This window comes from Uloborus diversus, chromosome 2 (genome assembly GCF_026930045.1).
Source record: "Uloborus diversus isolate 005 chromosome 2, Udiv.v.3.1, whole genome shotgun sequence".
Classification (NCBI taxonomy): Eukaryota; Metazoa; Arthropoda; class Arachnida; order Araneae; family Uloboridae; genus Uloborus; species Uloborus diversus.
The window spans coordinates 198589055-198613265 of NC_072732.1; the positions used below are offsets into that span (position 1 = coordinate 198589055).

General features: G+C 33.0%; 1 protein-coding gene across 1 annotated transcript in view; it reads left to right on the forward strand.

Moving 5' to 3' along the window:
* The first annotated feature begins 246 nt into the window (after positions 1-246).
* The window catches only part of LOC129217613 (solute carrier family 15 member 1-like), a 151247-nt gene continuing 127282 nt past the window's right edge, over positions 247-24211 (forward strand). Inside the window, exons 1-4 of the mRNA XM_054851942.1 lie at positions 247-371; positions 1069-1114; positions 4994-5059; positions 15677-15705. Coding sequence (XP_054707917.1) covers positions 1087-1114; positions 4994-5059; positions 15677-15705 — 123 coding nt within the window. The 5' untranslated portion in view covers positions 247-371; positions 1069-1086. The remainder of the gene's footprint in view (positions 372-1068; positions 1115-4993; positions 5060-15676; positions 15706-24211) is intronic.

Below are 24211 nucleotides of genomic sequence, written 5' to 3' on the forward strand. Positions count from 1 at the left end.
ATTTAAATCAACGTATTGCCAGGTTACTATTACGTGGAAAAGTCGAATATTTAACTTCTAAATTATCCATTATTACTTGTTAAATACTTAAATGAGGAAATACGGTGAGTGTATTACGCCATAAACATAACTTAATACTTTTAATGAGCTAGAAATACAAAACTACTTTAAAAATAAGTCCAAAATATTAATACTAGAAGTTTAATGGCAACACATTAAGATGTAAATAAACAAACATCCGCAGCCGCAGGTTTGAACGTCGGTGAACCGATTCATAATTCTACGTTTGAGTAAATCAGTATCAAACACATTTTAGGGAGAAATGAAGACATAAGGATTAGTAAAATTTTCATAGTCCATAAAAATAAACAGTAAGTAGCTATACTACAGAACAAACAAGCATTCAACATTTATAACTCATCAGCATATGCTGTAGTTTAAACAGCTGTGTATTATTGAGAACGACTATTTTCATTGATTTTCGTTATTTTTTAGTTTGTTAGTAGCTAAAGATAGTTTCAATCATTTTGAGAAGCATCAATGCTTCGAAATTCTAATTTTCAACTGAAATGTGTTCTATGGCTGTAAGATATGTTTATGGAATCCAACAGCTGTTGTGGGCGTATTTTCATTTATTCAATTCTTCAACCTCCTTTTTACTTTAGGTTATAGTTTAATAAACTCCCTTACTCATAAAAAAAGCACTTTGCATTTATGCTTCATTTTTAAATAATACTCCAACTTTCGTCTACCTTCAATAAGTGATGACTTGTCCTTGAAATGATGAAACGTGTATTTTTCACTGTCATACCGATTTTTATTTGTTTGCGAAGAGATAAGAATTCAGTAATAATTTACTCTTGTTATAAAGTTATTTAAAAAAAAAAACTTTTATTGAACAACCACTATTTTTTTTAGTGCCTAAAAGTTAGCAAATTTTTAGCCATTGTTACCCCTTCTAAATATGTAAGTGAATTCACACTTTATTACCTTAAGTTAAAAATTCTGCTGTGTAAAAATGTTTTCCTTTTTTACAAGGTTTTTTCCAATGATGGGTTTATATTTCAGATTTCAGTTGAAACAACCATGGTAGTAATAAAAGTGCCAAATGAAAGTAAGTATGAAACTTCTGTTACTGCTTAAAAAAATAACTTAATTTTTTGTTTCTTTCTGTCTCCATTATTATTTTTTCTTTAATTTTTTTTTCCTCTTGAATATAACTTTTAAAATTAATCATGCTTTCTTTGTGTGTGTTCATTGTTCATTTTTATTATTAACATTTATTGTGATTTTCATAGCTTAGAAATTTGTTTATCTATCCTAAACTCTAATTTCTTAACAATAAAAAAATAAATATTTTGTAGTTGAAATTTTTAATGTCAGTTTTGAAATTGACTTAATCTTTTTGGTGTGGCTTTTTGATAAATGGACTAATTAAAATAGATTATTAAATTTATCTATTTTATAAATTTGATTTGATGCATCAATTTTCTACGAACATTTGGCTTGTATAAATGAAACGTCCTTTAATTGTACCTATCTGACATTTTCTGTAAGATATACTAAATTGATTATTATTACTTTATGACTACAATATTTAAGCTAAGTGTTTAACCATAATTTGAATTACTGATCTCGCACTTATATACAAAATGATACAAAACTCTCCATTATTTGTTAAAAAAGTGTTTTAATATTTTAGATAAAACGTTTGCATTTTTGAGAACAGTTAATAAGAGAAACTGATTTATTTTGAAATATTTTTTGTTTCCTGCAATAGTAATTAAAACATGATAAAAAAAATTTTAAGTCGTACCAACTGCTTTGACACTCAATTTCTTTTAGATCATCCGAGAAGTACACATCAATGGATCATTGATGATTCATGAAACTAAGTTTTTTAAAAAAAGGGCTTTCTAAGAATTAATGAATTTAAATTTTTCTTTTTATATTTCTTCTGCTTTTGTTGAGCTCTTTTCATGAAATATTGTATCCATCGACTCAGGGGCGGGCAGTTCACTGCTGCTATTGAAGTTTTATGATGATTTATCTAATGTCCGCAGATTGCAGAAAGAATTTCTGCTGCAGGTGTTGCAAGTAGGGATGTGTTTGAAAAAGATGAACCATTAACACGGGTGGTTGATTACACAATGGTTGAGAATGTTAGAGGTTAGTGTTGGGTTGCCCTTATTCTGGTTGTTCTGCGGTATGCTTTTGGATAATTTGTGATCACTTGAGTACAAATGTGAGGAAACACTCTTTTAGAACTTCCATTTAAGCTGCTGACTTTTGATTTGCCAAAACTGCTGCCTGGTCTAATTAGCTTGTCTGTGGATGTGGTCAATCAACTAGTGAATCTACTGGAGTGGCTTACGGTAGGACCAGTTAACAAGTAGCTCTCATGCTTCTGGTTCAATCCGCCAAGCCCAGGTTAACAGCTCGTCTTATTCGAATACAGCATAGATCTTTGAATTTCTATAAGGGAGAGGGTGGTATGTGTCAAGTAGATGTTTTGTTTTTTTTTAATTTACACAAAAAACTAACCTTTTTCATTTTATTTTCTCAATTTATTTTTATTAACCATAATCTTACAACTAATCCTTTCAAATATGCCTGCTTAAATATTAAGAGATGTGACAACCTTTTGTAAACAAAATGTTTAAAAATATGCAAAAACTGTCTACATGTGCCCCTAAAAAGGGTACATGTGGACATGCTTGGGGCACATCATTTGAATGCCAAAAAAACTCAAGGAAAAAAAACACAATATTAATAATGTAACATGACAAAGACAAAGGGCTTGAACTCATATGAACAGGAAATTTTCTTAATTCTCTCAAAACTGTTTGATTAAATTTTTCTTTTGCCACTTTCAGAAAACACTCTTGACTGGTTAGGATTTTTGAAATTCCTGGCATGTCAAAATTTAGAAACCTGCTTGGAATGAACTTGTACTCTGCCATATTATCTAAACAGTTTTTTTTTTTTTGTAAATTCATCGATATTTTCTACATTACAGACTCTGACTAAATTTTTGTTCTTTGGTCTAGAAAGAGAAAAGTTTGGACACTACCTCATCTAGTTATTTGTCTTCCTTTAATTAATACCAGCTATTCTTATTATTTCTCCAAGCATTCAGAAACTTTCTATTTATAGCTTATGCATAACAAATGCAAGCATTCCGGCTTACTGTACTTATTTAAAATGAGTTTATAAGGCACAAAGATAAAAATTTTTCTTCTTCACTTGTAAAAACATGTTGACTGTTGCACTTCGATCCAAAATTAACTACACAGTTTATACACAAGCAAATTGTGAATGCAAGTCATTGTTAGGTATTTAAAAATTATTTTAAATACCCTATTTTTTCAATTTTCTGTAATAACTTAGAGATACATAACATTCGAGGCACATTTAGACTGTGTATATAAGCCTCCAAAGCTGTGTCTAAATCTGCCCCATAGCTAGATGTTTATACAGTAGAATACCTTTATAACGCCGACCTGTATAACGCAATTCTCTATAAACCGCACAACTTTTTAGAAGTAAACAATAGTTTTTGAAGTTTAAAAAATCCCTCTGTGTTGCTTTGAAAACATAAAAATGGTTAGGCAAATTAAATTTTGAAACAGTTTTTCATCTTCCTATCGTAATTCAAAGCTTTTAAATAAAAATTGGTACTCATAGTAAACAAAAAATACCAGATGGCTCTTGAAAATACAACTGTTATGCAAACCATGAAGCTAGCAGAAGTGCAGGATATTTCACTTTCTTGTAATAAAGAAACATAATTATTTAAGAATGACTCATTGTATAATTAGTGCTTTAATTCTCATTGCAGATAAAACTCATTCTGAAGTGCTAATATATAGATATATTTTAAATATTAGTTTAAAAATTTGTGAAATGAACTATATAACGCCAAAACCTGTATAACGCAAAAGCTCTGGTCCGAAGGTGTGCATTATAATGGTCTTCTACTGTATATTTTTTATACCTAGAATAGTAGAATTTTTGTTTGAAAAATTTGATTAATCTATCATTATTTTCATTTAATAAGCTATTTACTTTTATATAATTAATTTTTAAAATTCTACATAAAGGTGTATTAATTAGTTGTGTCCAAAAAAATCCAGCATAAATTGCTTTTTAAGCATCAAAACGGCATGATTGATATAAATCACAAAAGTTTCCTGCCAATAGCTTCAAATTTTCTTGGGAAGTGAATCAAAGTGCTGCCATTGAAGTAACTTTTTTTTCTTTTCATAATTTTCATTCTTTTAAGTTTGAGAAAATTGAGCTATCCAAAAGTTTCCTCTCTCCTCTACTCTGGTTGTACCACAGTGTAATGATAAGGCCAACTCAAAATGTATTTTATTTTTTTGGTACACTGCTTAAAACGTTTTAATGATGTGGAATAATTAAGTTATATTGTACCTAAAGTGATGTACTGTTTGGCTCTGATGAGATGAATTTTGATGTAAAATTGAATGATTCCATGTACTATAGGAAGGGGGGAGGGGGAGTAAAACTAGTTTGAGAAAAAGCATGCATTTTTATTTTGTTGGCATTGTTGTTGCACCTTTGGTGATCAATGAACTTGTTTGATTACAATTTACTCGTCAGAAGTTGCATCCATTTCAAAAACATTGTGAACATTCTGAAGGACCCAATTGAACATTATTCTCATTTATAAAGACGATGAATTGACAAAAATAAAGAAAAATCTATTCAGAAATTTTAATCACACTTGAAAAGGAAAATTGCTCGTAGTATATAAGATTAAAATAAAAATTGTGTGAAATCTAAGAATTATCCTATAACATACTGCGATGGTAATCCAACTTAGCAAATATACCAATTCCTCATCTTAATGTTTGTGCTTCCCTACGAGTCACAAACTCTCTCACAGTATCTCCTCATCTTATCAGAGCCAGACTCTAATGCTGTGTTAAAAGCAATGTTTTTAATGTTACTACTCTGTGATACTCAGGCCCTGGAATGACCAAAAGAATGAAGGTAATAAATTCCGGATCTGAAAGTTTCTCCTCCGACGAAGGTGGGTGTAGTAATTTTTTATGCATGCTGCATGAACACTGCAATGCATGGTGCAGTTGGCTTTGGGAATCAGTCATTTGTTGAAAACAATCTTCAGAAGTTTCAAATCAATCATCTAGAGCTTTCTAAGCCACCCCCCCCCCCATACTCAACCAGAATTTCGTTTCGGCGGAGGTCCAACTAAATATAAAGCAATTTAAAAAAAAAAAAAAAAACTATACCAATAGCAGATATCTTCAAATCTAGTTTTCAAACCGTTAAAATTTTGTTTTCTCCGTATTTTTCTGAACTAGGATGATTTTCTAAATGTTTGGCGTGCAATAAGTTAACTACTCAATGCTTGTAAAGTTTAAAATTTGAAATATCTTATTGGAGAACTTTGCACATCTCTGCTTGCTTTGCGTTCAAAACCAACGGGCACTAGCCAGAACTCACTCCTGGGAGATCTTTTAAAAAGAGAATTAAGCTGATGTTTCTTAACTAATAACAGACGGGTAAAACGGCACTCCCATAAGAACGGGGGGGGGGGGGGAGAACGGTGTCATTGCAGGTGTTGAAAAAAATAATAAAATAAAGAATTGCAACATTTCTTGTGCATTTTTCATACGAACCAAACTCCCAATCTGACACCTCATAAATAAGGTGAAGAAACTACTGGACTTGAGGTCTTTCTGTCCCAATCGAAGCTGAGCTGATGGGATACGAAAACCTTCTAAAACTACTATTCTAGTCTACACTTATCACGTTACAGGGACAAAAGAAAGAAAAAATGCTGAAAATTTGAGAAGTACTGTCTGTCCACGGATTGTATGGAAAGGCAAACATCCGGTTTACAGGGAGAAATGGACGTTATCTATTAGTTTTTTGGAATGTCAGCTTTTGCAGATGTATGTTAGCCTCTAAATCAAGCAGAGTCTCATTTAAATAAGCGGAACACGCGTATCAAATTTTTACTTTTCCCCCTCATTCAGATTGACTCGTCTAAAGTGGATGTTTGCCAATTCCATAGAATCCGTGATTGAACAGTAGAGTTAAAATTATGTTTTTGATTGTTGTTCAATTATTTCAACCGGACTGTTCCCACCATTGTTTCAAGACAGCAAACCAGTGTCTAATACGTAATCTAGCTCTTAGAAGCTGTGGCTTAGAGCTGCCTACAGAACTCTTTGCATGTACACATTAGTACTCAAGAAGCAGTAATGTATCTCTCACTTTTCGTAATTAAAGTTGATTCACCAAAAAAGAAAAAAAAAATCGATCTGGGTACGCAAAAACAAATACATAATGTGGCCAATCCTGAGAATTCACAACAATGTTACCAAAACCAAGATATTAAAGGATTCTTATGACATTTAACTGAAAAAATGTGCTGCAGTTCAAAGAAGAAATAAGGATCAACAAAGTCAAAAGTTTAAGGTTAAAAATTAAAACATTGGGTTCTGGAATTCTACGATCTGTTCAATTGGGTTCTCAGCCAATATCAGCAAACATCAAATCACGAAGTGTTCATCAGAAGAAACAGAAATAAACATTCCAATGTGCGGAACGGTTTTAGATCTACCGTCTGCTTTCCTAGTTCTTCGCCAGCTGTGAGTAGAAATACAGTAGACCTTCGATTATCCGAACTTCTACTATCCGAATCGCTGATTACCTGAACCGCTTTTAAAATGAAAGCCAAAAAAAGAAAGAAAAAAAAAAAAAACAATTTGAAACGTACTGCACTTTGCAAAATTGATGAGTCTGTGTACCCTGCTATTCTCTCCACGCAGCAGGTTAAACAGTTTACTTTGTGACACTCAGCAAGCAATGACTTTCATTTAGAGTACGGTAAGTACATACTGTACTAATGTATTAATTTATATCACTTGTAAGTGCGTTTAACATATAAAAGTGTTGCCTTTTCATTTGATTAATCAAAAGCTCTTTTTATTAAAAAAAAAGTTTCTTCCCCTCCACTTTTGACATACGTACAGTAATTAATTGAAATAGACTCTTTTTTCGGAAAAACTACAGTCATCCGAATTTTTTATTATCCAGATATTCGGTCCCAGTTGATTCGGATAGTCGGAATTCTACTTTACCATTAAAATAATGACGAAAGCTGCAAATGACCTGAAGGAAAAATGCTTCCATTACAAAGCTGAGAAGTAAAAAAGCTGGAATTTAGAAATTCATCTCGAAAAATGCTTTTTTTCCTTGCCCAAAAAAGTGTAGATAAGACTCTCTGTTGGGAGGGCGGGCAGAAGATTTTCCGCAGATGCACCCCTTTTTTGGTCAGTATCTAGGCTGTTTAACCTTGATTTTGAACGCAAAGCAAATAGAGCTACACAGTTTTCTCTCATAACAGATTTCGAATTTAAAATTTTATAAGCACTAAATATTCAATGTATGGCACACCAAGCATTTGAAAATGAACCATAGGTGACCAATTATATAATTATTTTAAATAAATACGACGAAAATAGTATTTTAACATTTTGACAAAATTTATTGAAAACGTTAAAAAAACAGTAAATTGTCAAATCTTTTATGCATTTGTGACAAAGGAAGGAATTATATCACACATCTCAAATTTTGTATCTGACTTTAGGGACACCAATGGCACCTTTTCCCGACTACCCATTATCGAAGATAAAACACATACTTTTTTTTACTAATTTTGCTTAGAATATCAAAAAAACAGCATTTGGTCGAAACTTCAACGCATTTGCGGCAAATCAAGAAATTGTCCAACAAATTTTAAATTTTTTGTGCACACTTTGCTCCACCAATGCTACCTTTTCCGCACTGCCCATCTTTGAAACGAGTGAAAAAAAAAAGTTTTTTTCGGCGCACCTTACTGTATGGGAAAGAAAATTATATGTGAAAAACGAAACAATTTCGTTTTTGTTCTTTCTCACCTCTGTGAAGATCCTGACCCCTTCAGTATTTCTCTTGGCCCTATGTATCACTTATTGTAATATGTGCAATAGTTTCGAAAATATGATTTTTTAAAATTCACTCCATCATTTGTGCTCTCCCTCTATAACAACTTAATTTATTGTAGTTTTAATACATAAAACGTTTTGCATCTGAGATAAAAACAAAGGCTAAAAATACATAACATTGCTATCTAAGAAAATTGTTCTTGCTGATGTTATCAAATTTTGCAGACGGGATACAAAAATATGTTCGTATCAAAATCATTTTTTCCTATTCGTGTGTTTGTTTTAGAGACATGTACTTGATAAGGAAATATTATGTCACGGAGTCTTATTAATCCTGTCTTATTTCCGAAAATGCAGTGATGTTACTCTCGCGGTAAGTTTGCTGACAGGTTGAACAAAAAAAAAAAGAAAGAAAGAAAGAAAAAAAAAAAAAAAAAAGGAAATGGGAACCGTAACTGATACATTGCAAAATTAAATCGTCACTTTAATTTCATACAACACCTACTTTAAAATTTTCAAAAGAACAAAGCTACTTTTGATTGACGTACTTTGTTGTACTACAAAGATTAATGAATGCTTGCATGTTTAATGAGACGAGAATTAGAGCTGTTTCAAGTTCCAACTGTCTGACCGTAGACGGCTTTTGCACCCAGTGGTTTAACCGAGTGGTGGGAAGGGGGGGGGTGATCATACCCCCCCCCCAATGAGGCTAAAAATTTTATGTGTGCACGCCCATGCAAGGTCTTAAAATTGCGCTTTACGGCCTTTAATTGCGAGAATTTTCATGACCCCCCCCCCCTCCATGAAACATTTCTCGCTACTCAACTGCTGCATCCAAAAAGTGGGGGATTAAAGAAGCTTGGGGGCGCGTCCTTGATACTGAGGGTTTTTTTTTTTTTTTTTTGTAAAATCGTGCTTTATTGTAGGGATTTTAACATTACTGAATAAATGACCTCCAAAAATGGATTATGGCCTCAAAAATCGTAACGGATGGCTACCGTAGACTTCCCACTTTCATTTCAAAGTTCCATTCTTATAAAATAACATGAGAAAAGTCATTGCAATTGGAATTTTTTGTTTTTATTTTCGTTTTACAAATCAATCCACCCAGTTAAAAATCAAAACCAATCATTGATTTGTAACTCTGAAAAGTGAGGGGGCAAGACGCCTATACTTTGGAAGTGTGGGGGCAGTTGTCCCCCTGTTCGAGCCACCTATATATCCGACCTTAAATAGTATTTAACTTTTTAAGTACTAAGAGTACTTAATCTAAAAACAACTATTTTTGAAGAGTGTTGTTCAACATTTAAGTGATGAAATATGTTTTTGAAGCAGAGAGGAATTCAGCAAGGTCGTTTGCGTCCTCACATAATAACAAAGCACTCATTAAAATTCACGCTATGGTAGGTTTAGGTACAGTCCAAACAAACCAACTTAACATTAAAATTCTCCATTCGCGTGCATTATAGTTTCTGTCGTAAAAATATAGATAAACCACCTGTTCTGCCGCAGAAGTAACTTCAACTGTTTTATGTCAGAGATGTCGACAAAATAAATGTAAGCTGACGTTTACCTGAGGGCGTTCATGAATATTCAACAATTTCTTTCAGCTTTGTGTTAAATGGAACCAGATCATTAGAATATTCGGTATTACCATATATCTGAGCTTTCGGGAGCTTTTTTTTTTCCACCCGGAGTTGCTCCCTTTACGTTAAAAAGATGGTCGACATGAAATCATTATGCTAAAGTGACCTTGAAACTGCGTGAAAAAGAGTAGAATTTTTATACAAATGCAACTAGGCTTTCATTTGTTGTAAAACTCTACCTTTTCCACCAAAGAATGCAATAACATAAGAGACTTTGAACCAGGAAACAAATAGTATCCCGCAGTTTAAATCAGTTACAGTACTGTCTGACCACGGATTGTATAGAAAGACAAACATCCGGTTTACATGCGGAAATGTGGACGCATCTATTAGTGTTTAGGGAAGTCAGCGTTTGCAGATGTAAGTTAGCCTCTAAATTAAGCAGAGTCTCATTCATAAAAGTGGAGCACGCGCATCAGATTTTTTTTATTTCTCTCCCTCATTCAGATAGACTCGTCTGAACTGGAGGTTTGCCAATTCCTTACACCCCGTGGTTAGACAGTACTGTTTCATTATTAAATTGAAACATCATGTTTATTGACGATAATACTACTTTTGTGCCAAAATATAAGAAATAAACGTGATTAAAAGCTTAAAATATGTATAATATTGTTTTTTACGTTATTCTATAATGCGAAGTAAAGAGAAGTGTTTATGAAAATTTTCAACTTTTTTTTTTAATTTGAATTTAAACCCTGATTTTAAACAATGATCACGGCCGGCTCATGTAGTTCTGCCTCCCTGGGTGATATTGACAAGTGCCGCCCCCTCCCATTTAATAAAAATAATATAAAACACTAATATATTAATAAAATAAAAGAGATAGTAAAGTGCTTAAAATTAATGTGAGTTTCTCGTTCAATTCCAAACTGGGTTTTGCATGTCCAAGCACTGGTACACACTTTAAACTATTTTTTTTTTTTTTGTATCTTTTTTAACATTAAAGTAGTGCATCTTTTGACACTAAAACATATATTAATGTTAAAATCACGCATTTTGCTGCCTCTAAAATTAAATTGAATTTCTAGTTAGTTCCAAACTATGATTTGCATATCCAAGCACTGCATGGTACACACTCTAAATGATTTTTTTTTTTTAATTAATGAAGTAGCAGTGAATCTTATGGCACTGAAACAGATATCCATAGTTAAAAAAAATGTTTCAACTTCAAAATTTGCTGCGGCCGCCTAAGTCGCCTATCACAGGAGTCGATCCTGTCAACCATGATTCAATTTTGAGTAGTTACTTTGTTGATGTCTGTAATTATGTATGTACCAAATATCAAGGACACATGAAAAACCAAAAAAAAATTTTTTTTTTGACTGTCTCTGTTTAAACTGTGACTAATTTTGTAGTGACGTCTGTATGTAAGAGGGTCAGTCAGAAAGTTAGTTGCACTGCTCAAGAAAACAAAAAGAGGATTGAAAATTTACAATAACTTTATTGTTATCTTAAAATTCCATTAAAAATCTACTTCTTAATGTAACCACTTCTGTTATTTAAGCATTTGTCGAGGGGTGGTAGAAGTTTTTCAATGCCCTCTGCAAAGAAATCCCGTTCAATGTCAGATAACCATTATTGGGTTACAGTTTTCACTTCGTTATCCGAATGTTATCGTCAGTTAGAAAGTTCTTGTTTCGTGAGAACAAAAACATCAGGAGGTGAAAGGTTAAGGCAGCTAGGGGAGGTGATCCCACACTTCCCACCTAAATTTGGTCATCCCTCGCGCTCAGCGTTGCCAAAATATGTACGTCCATTCTCAAACATGTTGCACCATTTCACGATAGCTTATAATGACATTGTATTTTCACCGTACACTTCATGTACTGCCCATAAATTTCGGTGTAGTTGCACTTTTTTGCCAACAAAATTGAATCACTGCACGCATTTCCAATTTGGACGCTACTTGCAGCTGTTGAGATATGTTTGCGACTGATTATCGAAAAAACTAAGCTTGCCTTGGGGAAGCCACTTCGTCACGTAATAAAGGTACATGTCTAAAGAAGTGTTACCACAGAATTGCATCAAACTTGCCTTTGACGGAACAAAGTTATGAAGTAGTGCAACTAACTTTCTGACCTACGTATAATGTATATGCATACGCATCTCGCATTGCTTAAAAACAGTTAGGCATGGAAATTTCGTTTGTAGGTTATTTGGTGATCCCCACTTCCCCCAATTAACTCGAATTTGAATTCTGAAACTTTGAATTCAAATTATGTTTTTCGCAATCACGAGTTGCGACAATACCCTACTCATTGGAGTTATTGTTTCTAGAAACCAGGGTTGGCGGAATTGGACCCAATTGGGTTGGACCCAATGGGTTTTTTTGAAAAAACCCACTTAAAAAAAACCCATTATTTAACCCACTTTTGGGTTTTTTTAAATTTTCTGAGAAGTTTTTTAAAAAAAATTATTATTTTAAATACTTTCACAATTTAAACTTCTTTCTTATTTGTTCTTCACCACCACAGACAATGAACATAAAAAATGAACTTTGAACTTTAATAGTATTTCTTAATTCTTAACGGCATTAAAAAAATACGTCAAAGATTTTAAATAAATGTATTTAACTTTTTTCTTTAACTGGTCAATAAATAACTCAAATTATATTGACCAAGTCTTGTCACTTCTGATTTTCTCAATATTTGTAGATTGTACAGAGGAAACTAATCTAGTTAAAAGGCTTTCACGTGAATTAGTTTCTGTTAACCAACACGTCACAAATCTCGAATAAACACAAGGTATATTTTTTAGAAATAATCAGATTTTTCAAACGGTCGACAGAAAACAGAACGGGTACAGTATTTTCATTATCTTACGAAAAGTTTAGTATTTCTTACTCTGTACACAGAAATAGAAAAACAGGCAACATAAAATTCAAAGAAATGTCTTGATTAAGCTGGAATTTCGTAAAAAGGGATTTAAACTACTTGAGGTTCTACAGTAGTTTTGCATAACAAAATGAAATACAATAAAGTAAAATGCAAAGAAAAAATGTAGTAATTAAAAACAAACAATAGATTTTATCACTTGAGAAGTAACTTTGCCTTAACTGTTGGTAATAATGAAAATTAAAAAACCTCAAACTTCATCATTCTTGGGTTTTTTTCGTCTTTTATACTCCTCTTCAGAAAACGCTAAATTTTAGCTAGTTTTCCAGCTTTTTTTACCCGAAGACACTTTTTACACTTTGTCCATATACTTACGCTACAATATGCTACAAGTACCCCACATTTTCCCTAAAAAAGACAAAAAAACCCACATTTATTTTTAAAAACCCAACTTTGGTTGGGTTTTTTTGGGTTTTATTTAAAAAAACCCAAAAAACCCTGGGTCCATGGGCTTTTTTGAAAAAACCCGGGTTTTTGCCAACCCTGCTAGAAACGCCCCCCCCCCCAAGCATATCCCTCCTCCCGGTTGGTTAAGTGTGTAAAGTTGAGTGTGTGTGTGTGTAGGCTTACGTGTGGTGCACGTAGGCGTGTGTGTGTGTGTAAAGGCGCGCGCGTGTTTGAGTGTGTATGTGTAGTTATGAGCAAGCGTGTGTAGGACATGGATACCACCCCCAGCAGAAGTAGATTCCATGGGACAGTGCTCAGGAACCGCGCCAGTGGACTGAGAGACCCTGGTACAAGCTGAAAAAGGAACCACAACATCAAGGACGGTCAAGTGAAAACAATAAGCAATCGTGATTGCTGAAAAAAAAAAAAAAAAACGGGCTGATATGTGCATCACATGACTTCCTTTTACTCCAATTTAATGTCATTTCCCCATTATTGGCAATTTTAATGTGATTCAATTGTTTACTCTCTAAATGTCACCAACAGTGGCCAAATTGAAACCAAATTTAAAATTTAAAAAAAAATCGCCAAATTTCTCGCGAAGTTGGCGACCAAAAAACTAGCGATATATCGCCAAGTGTCCGACAAATTATAACACCACTTGAGTTTAAATGGAAATTAACAATGATTTCCCCCTAAAAAGGGGCAAAAGACCCCTTAGGAACATCCGAGTGCAGCCAAAAGGGAAGGTGCACAACTAGGCCCCACTAGGAGTCTTCGTACCAAATTTCAACTTTCTAGGACATACCGTTTTTGAGTTATGCGAGATACATACACATACAGACGTCACGAGAAAATTCGTTGTAATTAACTCGGGGGTCGTCAAAATGGATGTTTCGGGTGTCTGTAGGTTCCTAGGCATATATCCACGTGTGGTTGGGTCGAAAAAAAAACTCAACATTCATTCGGGGTTGAGAAAAATGGAAATTAAAGCCGATTTTTGAGTGAATTTTTTTGCGAATACAATACTTCCTTTTTTGTAAAAGGAAGTTAAAAAAAAAAAAAAAAAACAACTTCGAAAACTTTGCAACCCTTCCCTGGGTTTAAACTAAGTTGTCCCAAATTTTGCAGTATGGGTGCTAAGTGGCTCCTGAACGTAGCAAAGTGACCATTTCGTATAATTTAAAAGTCGTTTTCAAATTCGTGGTCTCCTGTAATATTTACCTCATAAGGTCCGTGCTTGAATTGTGTTAATTCAGGATATACGCTATATTAATAACCCTTATATATCATGTTCTATTTGATCGAGAAAATTAGTAAACACTTCATCTTGTGTAATAGAGAAAAAAAAGTTTTTTCGAATGACATATAATGTTTGTTGGAGCTCTTTCATCCACCTTAATAGGCCATTTAGGTAAAAATTTTAGCTTGAAACATTAATTACAAAAAGATAAAACTAAACTTTTGTATAACGTCATAGCTGTGGGGTTTCCTGGACCTGGGACAACTTCAAACATAGTTTAACAAATTCTTCAACAAGTTTTTAGAGCGGACTACTGACCCGCTGGCACCTGTCTCTAAAGAAAAGCCAATAGTAATTAGTGGTTTAAAATGAAGACCTTTGATATTTGCAGTTGCATTTGTGTACAGTGGAGAAGTCAGCCTATAATGGCGATTTTAGTGAAGCATATTTTTTTTCTGTGTTCGTGTATATGTTACCGTTAAAGTATATAATGCAGTTATTTTATAGAACACCTAGTTATTCCATGAAATAACTGATCGTGTCAGTTGAAGTGTGTAATATGTTATTAATTTGACACTTCAACTAGTTATTCTATGAAATAACTAGGTATTCTATAAATTAACTAATGAGAGACAGTTAAAGTGTAAAATTAACAATTTATCTAGAGTGAAATAACTATAGGTATTCTATAAATAAACTAATGATAGACAATTAAAATGAAAAAGAATTATCTAATTTATGCAGCGTATGACTGGTATTTATGGAAACGTACCATTAAATCATTTGTTACAAGAATTATTAGATGACACTTGGAATTACAAAGAACATTATTTCTAAAACAAAAACATTTTTTGTTGACACAATGGGTTTTGGGTTTTACACGAACATTTTTTAAATCCCGGACCAGTACCTGAACTTTGAGTTGTAGCAACTGATCGGTGTGATATTTCTACATCCTGTGCTTCTTCGGTTTTAATTAATTTTTGTTCGCAGACACTGAACTGGGAATATAATTGTTTTATGCAGCCGTTTCTTGTGCCCGATTGGAAAAATCCTTCTTCGATTATTTTTATGATGATAGCTAAAATAGATTTGGCATCACATTTTCCTCTGTCAACTACAGGCACTGGGATACGGACGGGAAACCCCATAGAGGCTTCAGAATGAGATTTATCCGACATTAATTTCATCTTTTTCGCTTGAATTTCTAAACATTTTTTAGATTTTTCTCTTTCTTTTTGAACATTAAATTCATTAAAACTTTTTTTACATTAATTTTTACATTTAAATTTAAAACATTAAAACACTTTATCGGACTCCAGATTTTTATTCTATGAAATAACTAGTTAAACCATGAAATACAAGAGAGTTTTACACTTTAACGAACACGATCAGTTATTCCATGAAATAACGAGGTATTCTATAAAAGAACGGATTTCATACTTTAACGGTAACATATGTATGCAATAATATTTAATAAATATATTAAATTTTTAAACTAACATTTTTTATTTTTTACAGAAACGAGGTTGCTAAATAAAGAAAAGGAGGTAAGTTTTTCAGATTTTTAATCAACCTCTTTTTGTAAGCCAGCGATTCCCTGCCATTTCGCTCATACTTAGTGAACCTATTTGATCATTTCTAATTTGTAGAGAATCGAACTGCTCGTGTACGTTAATTTGTTTTTTAAAAATATCTTTGTGTTAGAGTCAATACCCAATTATATTGACTACGTTAATGATATTATCTTTTTAACACGCTTTTATAAGCTTCACCTGTATGTATGTATGTATGTATGTATCTTGTAACGGAATCTTGCAGCTCAAATTTCGCCCACTTCCTGCGATCGGATTCTTTTGAAATTTGGCACGCGACCTCAAACCCGATGACAATGCAATATTCTATAATCAAATTAATTAATTAACTCTTTTAATTGTTATTTTCCTCCAGTTTTAATCAATATTTTGGCATAAATCCAACAATGTGAAAAAGGAAAAAATTTTAAAAATACATTAAGAAAAGCTCGCAAAAATTATTTTAAAATATCTACAAAAACCTTTAATTTTTCTGCATCAGACAAAATTTGTTCCAATGTTCCAAGGTAATTAGAACATGAAATATAATTGTTTTTAACTAATTTCATGCCAAAATTTAGGTGAGCCTTCAATTGGAAATTCATTGCTGATCAGACCATTGTTGAACAAAACTTTTATTCAAATGCATCTCAAATTTTCAAAGTAATATAAATATGATTTCCGCAGACATACATCGATGACTCACAGTAGCTTCCCATCGGGGTGCCCTTGTCTTAACTTTAATTACCTCGCACTCGTTTTATAAATAATTTCGTCAATTCAACTTTTACGAAAAGAAGTTATTGCAATTTTACCTTATAATTCTCCAACATAAGACTAAAAAACAGAAAAATGAAATAATAGTTTAAAAAAATAAAGAAACACGCTTTTGCAGTAAAATGAACTAAAAAGTGAAAAATAATCTGTGGATGATAGTAGTTGACCAATCACTTAATTTTAATGTAATACAAAAAAGCGTGGGGGGCTTCTTATCAGTTGCCTTGAATTTCTTCCATTTGTTGTCCATGCAAAAATGTAAATGGACGGTTTTACCCCCCACGGTTTTTTGTATTACATTAAAATTAAGTGATTGGTCAACTACTATCATCCACAGATTATTTTTCACTTTTTAGTTCATTTTACTGCAAAAGCGTATTTTTTTTTAGTTTTTAAACTATTATTTTATTACTTCCTTTTACAAAAAAGGAAGTATTTTATTCGCGAAAAAATTTCACTCAAAAATCGACCTGAATTTCCATTTTACTCACCCCCGAATGAATGATGAGTTTTTTTTTTTTTTTTTTTTTTTCGACTCGACCACACGTGGATAAGTGCCTAAGAACGTATAGACATGCGAAATATCCATTTTGACGATTCCCGAGTTAATTACAACGAGTTTTCTCGTGGCGTCTGTATGTAGGTATGTGCGTATGTATGTCGCATAACTCAAGAACGGTATGTCCTAGAAAGTTGAAATTTGGTACGTAGACTCCTAGTGGGGTTTGTTTGTGCACCTCCCCTTTTGGTTGCACTTGGGTGTTTCTAAAGGGGTCTTTTGTCCCTTTTGGGGAGGGGGGAACCATTGGTAATTTCGATGTAAACTCAAGTGGTGTTATAATTTGGCGGACACTTTGCGATATATCGCCAGTGTTTTGGTCGCCAAGTTTTGTCGCCAGCTTGGCGACAAATTTGGCGATTTGTTTTTAAAAATCTGATTTCAATTTTTCCACTGTTGGTGATATTTAGAGAGTAAACTATTGAATCGCATTAAAATTGCCAGTAATGGGGAAATGACATTGAATTGGAGTAAAAGGAAGTCATGTTTTGCACACATCAGCTCGTTCTTTTATAAAACAATTTGAAGGCAGTTTTGATGAATATGTAAAAAAAATCTAGCGGAGTCATTATTTCCTTCGAGCTGTAATTACTGCAGAGAAAGCTGTTTCAATGTGCATAAATCACTTTGAAATGTCTTAACGGATAGCATACAGTAAGTAGTAGAATTTGATGTTGTAGCAAAACCATAGAAAAAGAGCACCCTACTGTTACTGTAGTTAAAGTTACCAATACTTTAATTTTTTACCTAAGAGAAAACTAGCATAGTCAAGGCTCTTGATTTTTTTTATTTATTTATTTATTTTTATTTTTATTTATTTTTTTTTTGTGTGCAAATCTTAAGAACTGTTAAATTTTTTTACCGTGTTGAATGTATAGAGATAGAGAGAGAAAGCTGGGAAGTGTTTAGTGCTTTATTGAATCTTATGTTGAGATGCTTGTAAACTACTACTAACCATATATGGGAATAGTTGGGGGAAAAAAACCGGAATTTTTTTAATCTCTTAAAACATTTAAGAGAAAAAAGAGAAAAAATAACTTCTTTCTTTCAAAAGAAGTCTTTTTTTTTTCTCCCCGTTTTTTTTTCCTGAAAAAGTTTGTTTTTACTTGGAAAAAATTAAAATGCTGAAATATCAGTGCATTTTATAGCATTTTGTGTATGTTAATATATATTTTAGTTTTTCTGTGTTTCTTGATTTAAAATAAGTTGATCTCAACTATTGTAACAAATATTTAATGTTATCTGATCGTTAATATCTTCTACTATCAACAGAACTAGATTTGGAACAACTTATCACTTTTGTTGATATCAATGTATTTTATTTGTTTTTGTATATTTTATAATGTATTTAAAGCAATTGATAGGTGCAGGGGTTTCGGAGGGTGTCACCTGTCATAAATCTAACCTTTGTATGAAATAACAAAGGTGAAAATGTTTGTCAGTGATGCGCCATTCCACTTTATTCTTTTATCCTCCCCAACTGCGCAGACACAAAAAAAAAAAAAAAAAAAAAATGTCTAGTCTCGTCCTAGATTTTCTGACAAGTGATGATTTTTTGATAGAAGCGCTTCAAATCGTGCGACCTCGACCATTTAACTGCTGATCTAGTTTGGATGGAGGTCAGTGACACCTGTTCTAAACCCCCAAGATCTCTCTCTCTTTTTCTGTCGGTACTTCGGGTTCTTCAGTTTTTTCCGAGTAAACATCCTTTTCACCCATTGCTTAGCTGCTCCGTAGAATTTCTGCCTTTGTGTGTCCGTGAATGGGAAATATGCAAATAATCCTTTTCAGATTTGTTTGTTGTCATTTGAAAAGAGGTTAAACTGCGAACAAAATGTTCGCAGTTTAACCTCTTTTCAAATTCTTGTTGACGTTTAGTTTGGTTTGTTGGTCTTTAAAAAGTGTGTGCGGTAAGATTTAGCTGTTGTTCGGTTTTCATGTTTCAAGGCGTTGACTAATAGTCTTAATAGACTTTTCAGTTGTCAATATCGTTTAAATTTAGTTTTTTTTTCCTACACTGCAACACGTTATCTTCTGTAAGGTAGCAACTCTCTTATGTCGTATTATGTTTTATTGTATAACTAGTGGTACCCGCACGGCTTTGCTCGTAGTTGAAAATTAAAAGGTCATTCGGTTCGCCTGTATATTTACAAATAATGGATGACGAATTTCTCGCCAATTGGCTATGTGCATTCGCTCTCCCATTCCACGTCATGATAATTTCGTAATTTACTCGTCCATCTTATGATAATTTTACTCAGCAAAATGTTCTTAAATTTGAAATAGAAAAAGAACAAAATCGAATTTTCTAAAAATTGCTTCGAGGTGCACACCCCCATGCTGCAAACTAACTTTGTGCCAAATTTCATGAAAATCTAGACCATCGAACGGTCTAGGCGCTATGCGCGTCGCAGAGATCCAGCCATCCTACAGACATCCAGACATCCTCCAGACAGAGAGACTTTGAGCTTTATTATTAGTAAAGATTGTGAAGCTTTTATGTATTGTTTTTGTCTACTTTGTTACTTATATTGATGTTAAATTTCCAGAATTTTTGTCTATGGTAAATCAAAATTGTAACTGACAATAATGTAATTTTTTTAATATTTAAATAAAGTTCCTCGGAGACCCACTTGCTCAGATTATCTGAGCATTAAAAACCGATAAACCAAGCAATTGGTAGGTAGATAAATTGCTTCTTTTTTCATTTTAATTATCTATCATTAGTTTATTTATAGAATACCTAGTTATTTCATTTTAGATAAATTGTTTATTTTACTTTAACTGTCTCTCATTAGTTAGTTTATAGAATACCTAGTTATTTCATTTTAGATAAATTGTTTATTTTACTTTAACTGTCTCTCATTAGTTAGTTTATAGAATACCTAGTTATTTCATAGAATAACTAGTTAAACTGTCAAATTAATAACATATTACACACTCTAGCGCACACGATCAGTTATTTCATGGAATAACTAGGTATTCTATAAAATAACTACAATTTACACTTTAACGGTACATATCCACTAAAATCGTAATTTATCTCTCAAATGACCGAATGCAAATAATGTATAAGTTATGAAAAACGAATAATTTATAAATTATATTTTTTCTATGTTATCGAGACATCAGGATCTTAATATGGGGGGGGGGGTATCTAAAGAATGAACCTAATTTATTTGGAAAATATCGCAAATGGAAATACGTGATTGAAATAATGTCATTTCGTAATTATCTAAACATTCCAGTGTTGAACAATAAACGGACAAAATTTTGGAGAAGTGTTGTGGTTCCCTATCGACTCATATGCCCAGGGGTGTACTAATAGGAGATGATGGGAGGTCACTGGGACCTCCCGAAAATGTTCTTATTCGGCAAATTTTGTCTGACGATTCGGCAAAATTTGGAATTTCATTCAGCAAAATTTAGAGCTCCATTCCACAAATTTATCATTATTCGGCAAAATTTGGAATTTCATTCGGCAAAATTTAGAGCTTCATTCCGCAAACTTATTATCATTCGGCAAAATTTAGAGCTCCATTCCGCAAACTTATCATTATTCGGCAAAATTTGGAGCTCCATTCGGCAAACTTATCATTCGGCAAAATTTAGAGCTCCATTCCGCAAACTTATCATTCGGCAAAATTTGGAATTTCATTCGGAAAAATTTAGAGCTTCATTCCGCAAACTTATCATTCTGCAAAGTTGGGAATTTCATTCGGCAAAATTTAGAGCTTCTTTCCGCAAACTTATCATCATTCGGCAAAATTTGGAGCTCCATTCGGCAAATTTATCATTCGGCAAAATTTAGAGCTTCATTCCGCAAACTTATCATTCTGCAAAATTTGGAATTTCATTCGGCGAAATTTAGAGTTCCATTCCACAAACTTATTATCATTCGGCAAAATTTGGAGTTCCATCGGGCAAATTCAGTTTTAGGCCTGTCCGAAATTTAACTTCGGGGCGCACCTGGATATGTCTCATCAAATAACAGAAAATCTGCTGGAACAATGTTCACAATACGTGACACACGCGTTCCTTACGTCGCCATTTAATAGTTTTACAAATAAAAAATGTCCGTAGTCCACTGCATAGCTGATGATTCTTGAAACGGATAAATTTACATTACGCCTTATTTTTTTAAGACCGGTCCTAATATTTCCTGGATATGCCATGAGAAGTATCTAAATTTTTCATTTTTTTCTTTTTTCTTTGCATTTTTTCATCTTTCGTACTTTAGCTTTATTGTACTAGCTTGCTTATCTGGTTTCCTCTGAAAATAAAGCACGAAAATAACGTCTAATTCCATTTCCCTATTGTTAGTATGGAATTCAAAGCGCATTTCTTCAAATACCTCAAAAACTCAATGGAGTTGTTTCCTTCAGTCAAAAGACTTTTAGTCAATAAAACTGATAGAATGAGCCAAAAAAAAAAAAAAAAAAAAAAGTCGTGGTCTTTATGACGTCACAAATGATGTGGTTTGGCGAATCTGTCTACCGCGTTTCCACGTTATGATGATAGAGAAGCGAGTTAAATAATGCGCTCTATGCTTAGGTAACCATAATAGTTAACTAACCATATCGTTGGCAGTACACGTAAGTAAAGAAGCGAATTTAATATTGTGCTCTGTGAATGGCGTCAGTGAATGGCATTTCATCATTTGTGAAGCCATCGGCAGACGCGTAAACAATGAAAGCGCACCGATTAAAATTATTTTTAAAAAATAGTAAACTTAGTCATGTTATTTAAAAAATAGTCACATCCTATGTTTTCAAGCATGCTCTTTTCAGAAAAAAAAAAATGCTTTTAAAATTTCAGAAACGACCCCATTCTGCAGATGTTTTCCTTTACCTTCCCGTGGCAGAATACTGACTCTTTTGTTTTTCATATTTTAAAGGTACCATATAAATCAAATTTCTGTCTTTATAAAGTAGGGGAATGTGGGACAAAGTGAAATGGTTAAGATGACTGAGCTTTTTCAAAATGAACGAATTGGAAATTTGTTTTGAAAATAACAGTTTATGAAGAAAGAGCATTGTATTTTATGATAAAACTTTCATCGAAACATAATTTTTTATTTTTGGCGGTAATTTGGAGCCTTCAAAAAGGAAGTGGAATTTTTTCACTTTTTTTTTTCTGGGGCAAAGTAAAAAATGAAATATTTTTCTAATGAAATATTTTCTATTTGATTGTAAAAAATATTTTTGATCAAATGAATCTGTAAGTAAAATTTTGAATGAATAAATAAAATTAAAATAGTCTTACAACAATATACGAATAATTTAATTAATAAATTAATTAATATACGAAAAAAAATATGACTGAGTAAAACAGTGAATGAGTAAGAAAATAAGTGAATGAATGAATAAATAAGTGAATTACTGAATGAAGAAATGTAAATAAATTAATTAACAAATGAATACGTAAGTGATTAAAAAGTGATTGACTGAGTAAACGAAATAAGCTATTTCACTTTGCCCCATCCACTTTGCCCCGCATGCACTCGACTACTTGAGCAAAATATTTAAAATATAAATCAGCTTAATATTAACTAAATAAATATTGCACCGCATATAGAAAAGTCACAATTAAATATTTAAAATGCTAATAACAAGAACTTTATAATTTTATAATATCAAAAAAAAAAAATTTTTACTTACAATAAATATTGCAATAAGAGTAGCAATTTTTGAAAATTGCCTGTATTATCTTATGCTTTAATCTTCGGCGGTATTTTCTTCCTGACTATAATAGACTACATGTGCAACTACATCGTTAAAATATTACCAGGTAGGTGGCGCTAAACGCAGAGCAAATATTTCCCCTTTTCCCTTTGCCCCGTTATTTCACTTTGCCTCACATTCCCCTACTTCTGAAAGGTCTCTGTTAGAAAATGTCGTGTTAGGAATAGGATATATGTGTATACTTATTGAGCCATCTTTGTTTGGAGGGTTCAACCGAGATTGTGGAAATGCTGGGTTGTCGGGAATGAGCACACAATAGGTTTTGTTTGCGGGTTGTTTTGTTTTTCGAAATGCCAGGGGTGCCCACAGGGGGGGTTATGGCGCAAGTTGCGCCAACCAATTTTTTTTTGGGGGGGGAGCGGTGGGCGGAATTTTTAATTTTTTAAATTTTTGAGCAATCACGATTGCTTATTGTTCTCATTTGACTGTTTTGAATTTCTATGATTTTATTTTCCCACCAGCACCCTCTGCCAGCACCACCGTCGCGTCGACCGGCCTCACGATGCTCTGCTCCTCTAGCGAAAACCGTCTCCAGGTTGCGTCCATATCCTACACACACTCATGCCTGCGCACAGATACAAACACACACTCCTACACACACATACACACACTCATGCCTGCGCACAGATACAAACACACACTCCTACACACACACATACACACACTCATGCCTGCACTCAGACACAAACACATATACCTACATACACACACACGAACGCCTACACACAAACGCGTACACACACAGCACTGCATACACAACACGCACACACATGCATACATACACACACAAGCACCCACACACATGCGCCTACACAAACACACACGCGCATTTATACACACATACGCTCGTGATTGCGAAAAACATAATTTGAATTCAAGATGCCAAAAATTCAAATTAATATTTTATTTAAATTTATTTATTGAGTAATTTGAATTTTTTTAAATTTTTCTTTTATTTATTTATTTATTTATTTATTTATTTTTGTTTATATTTCATTTCTTTTATTTATTTAGCTTGTGTGTGCGTATGTGATTGGCGTAGCACAGGACTTTTGTAATAAAATAATAATAATAATTAAAAATAGATAAATAAATAAAAAAATATTTAAAACATGAATAAATGAAATTAAAAAAAAGAAAAGACGGTTGACACTTTTTTTTGGGGGGGGGGGGGGAGATGGTCACCCCTGCAGAGTGCGGCCGAGTTTTCATGAATTTAGCGGGTTGTCTAGTGCCGAGTTTTCATTGCTGTACTTTATTAGAGAGATAAATGAATATGTGCGCAATATTGTGCAAATGGTCATTTAGTACTGTTGATATAGTACCAAACTGAATCCTTATTTTAATAATTTAGTTTGGTTTGTCAAAACATTTCTGTTTGTCTTTATTTTTGAGCTTGTTC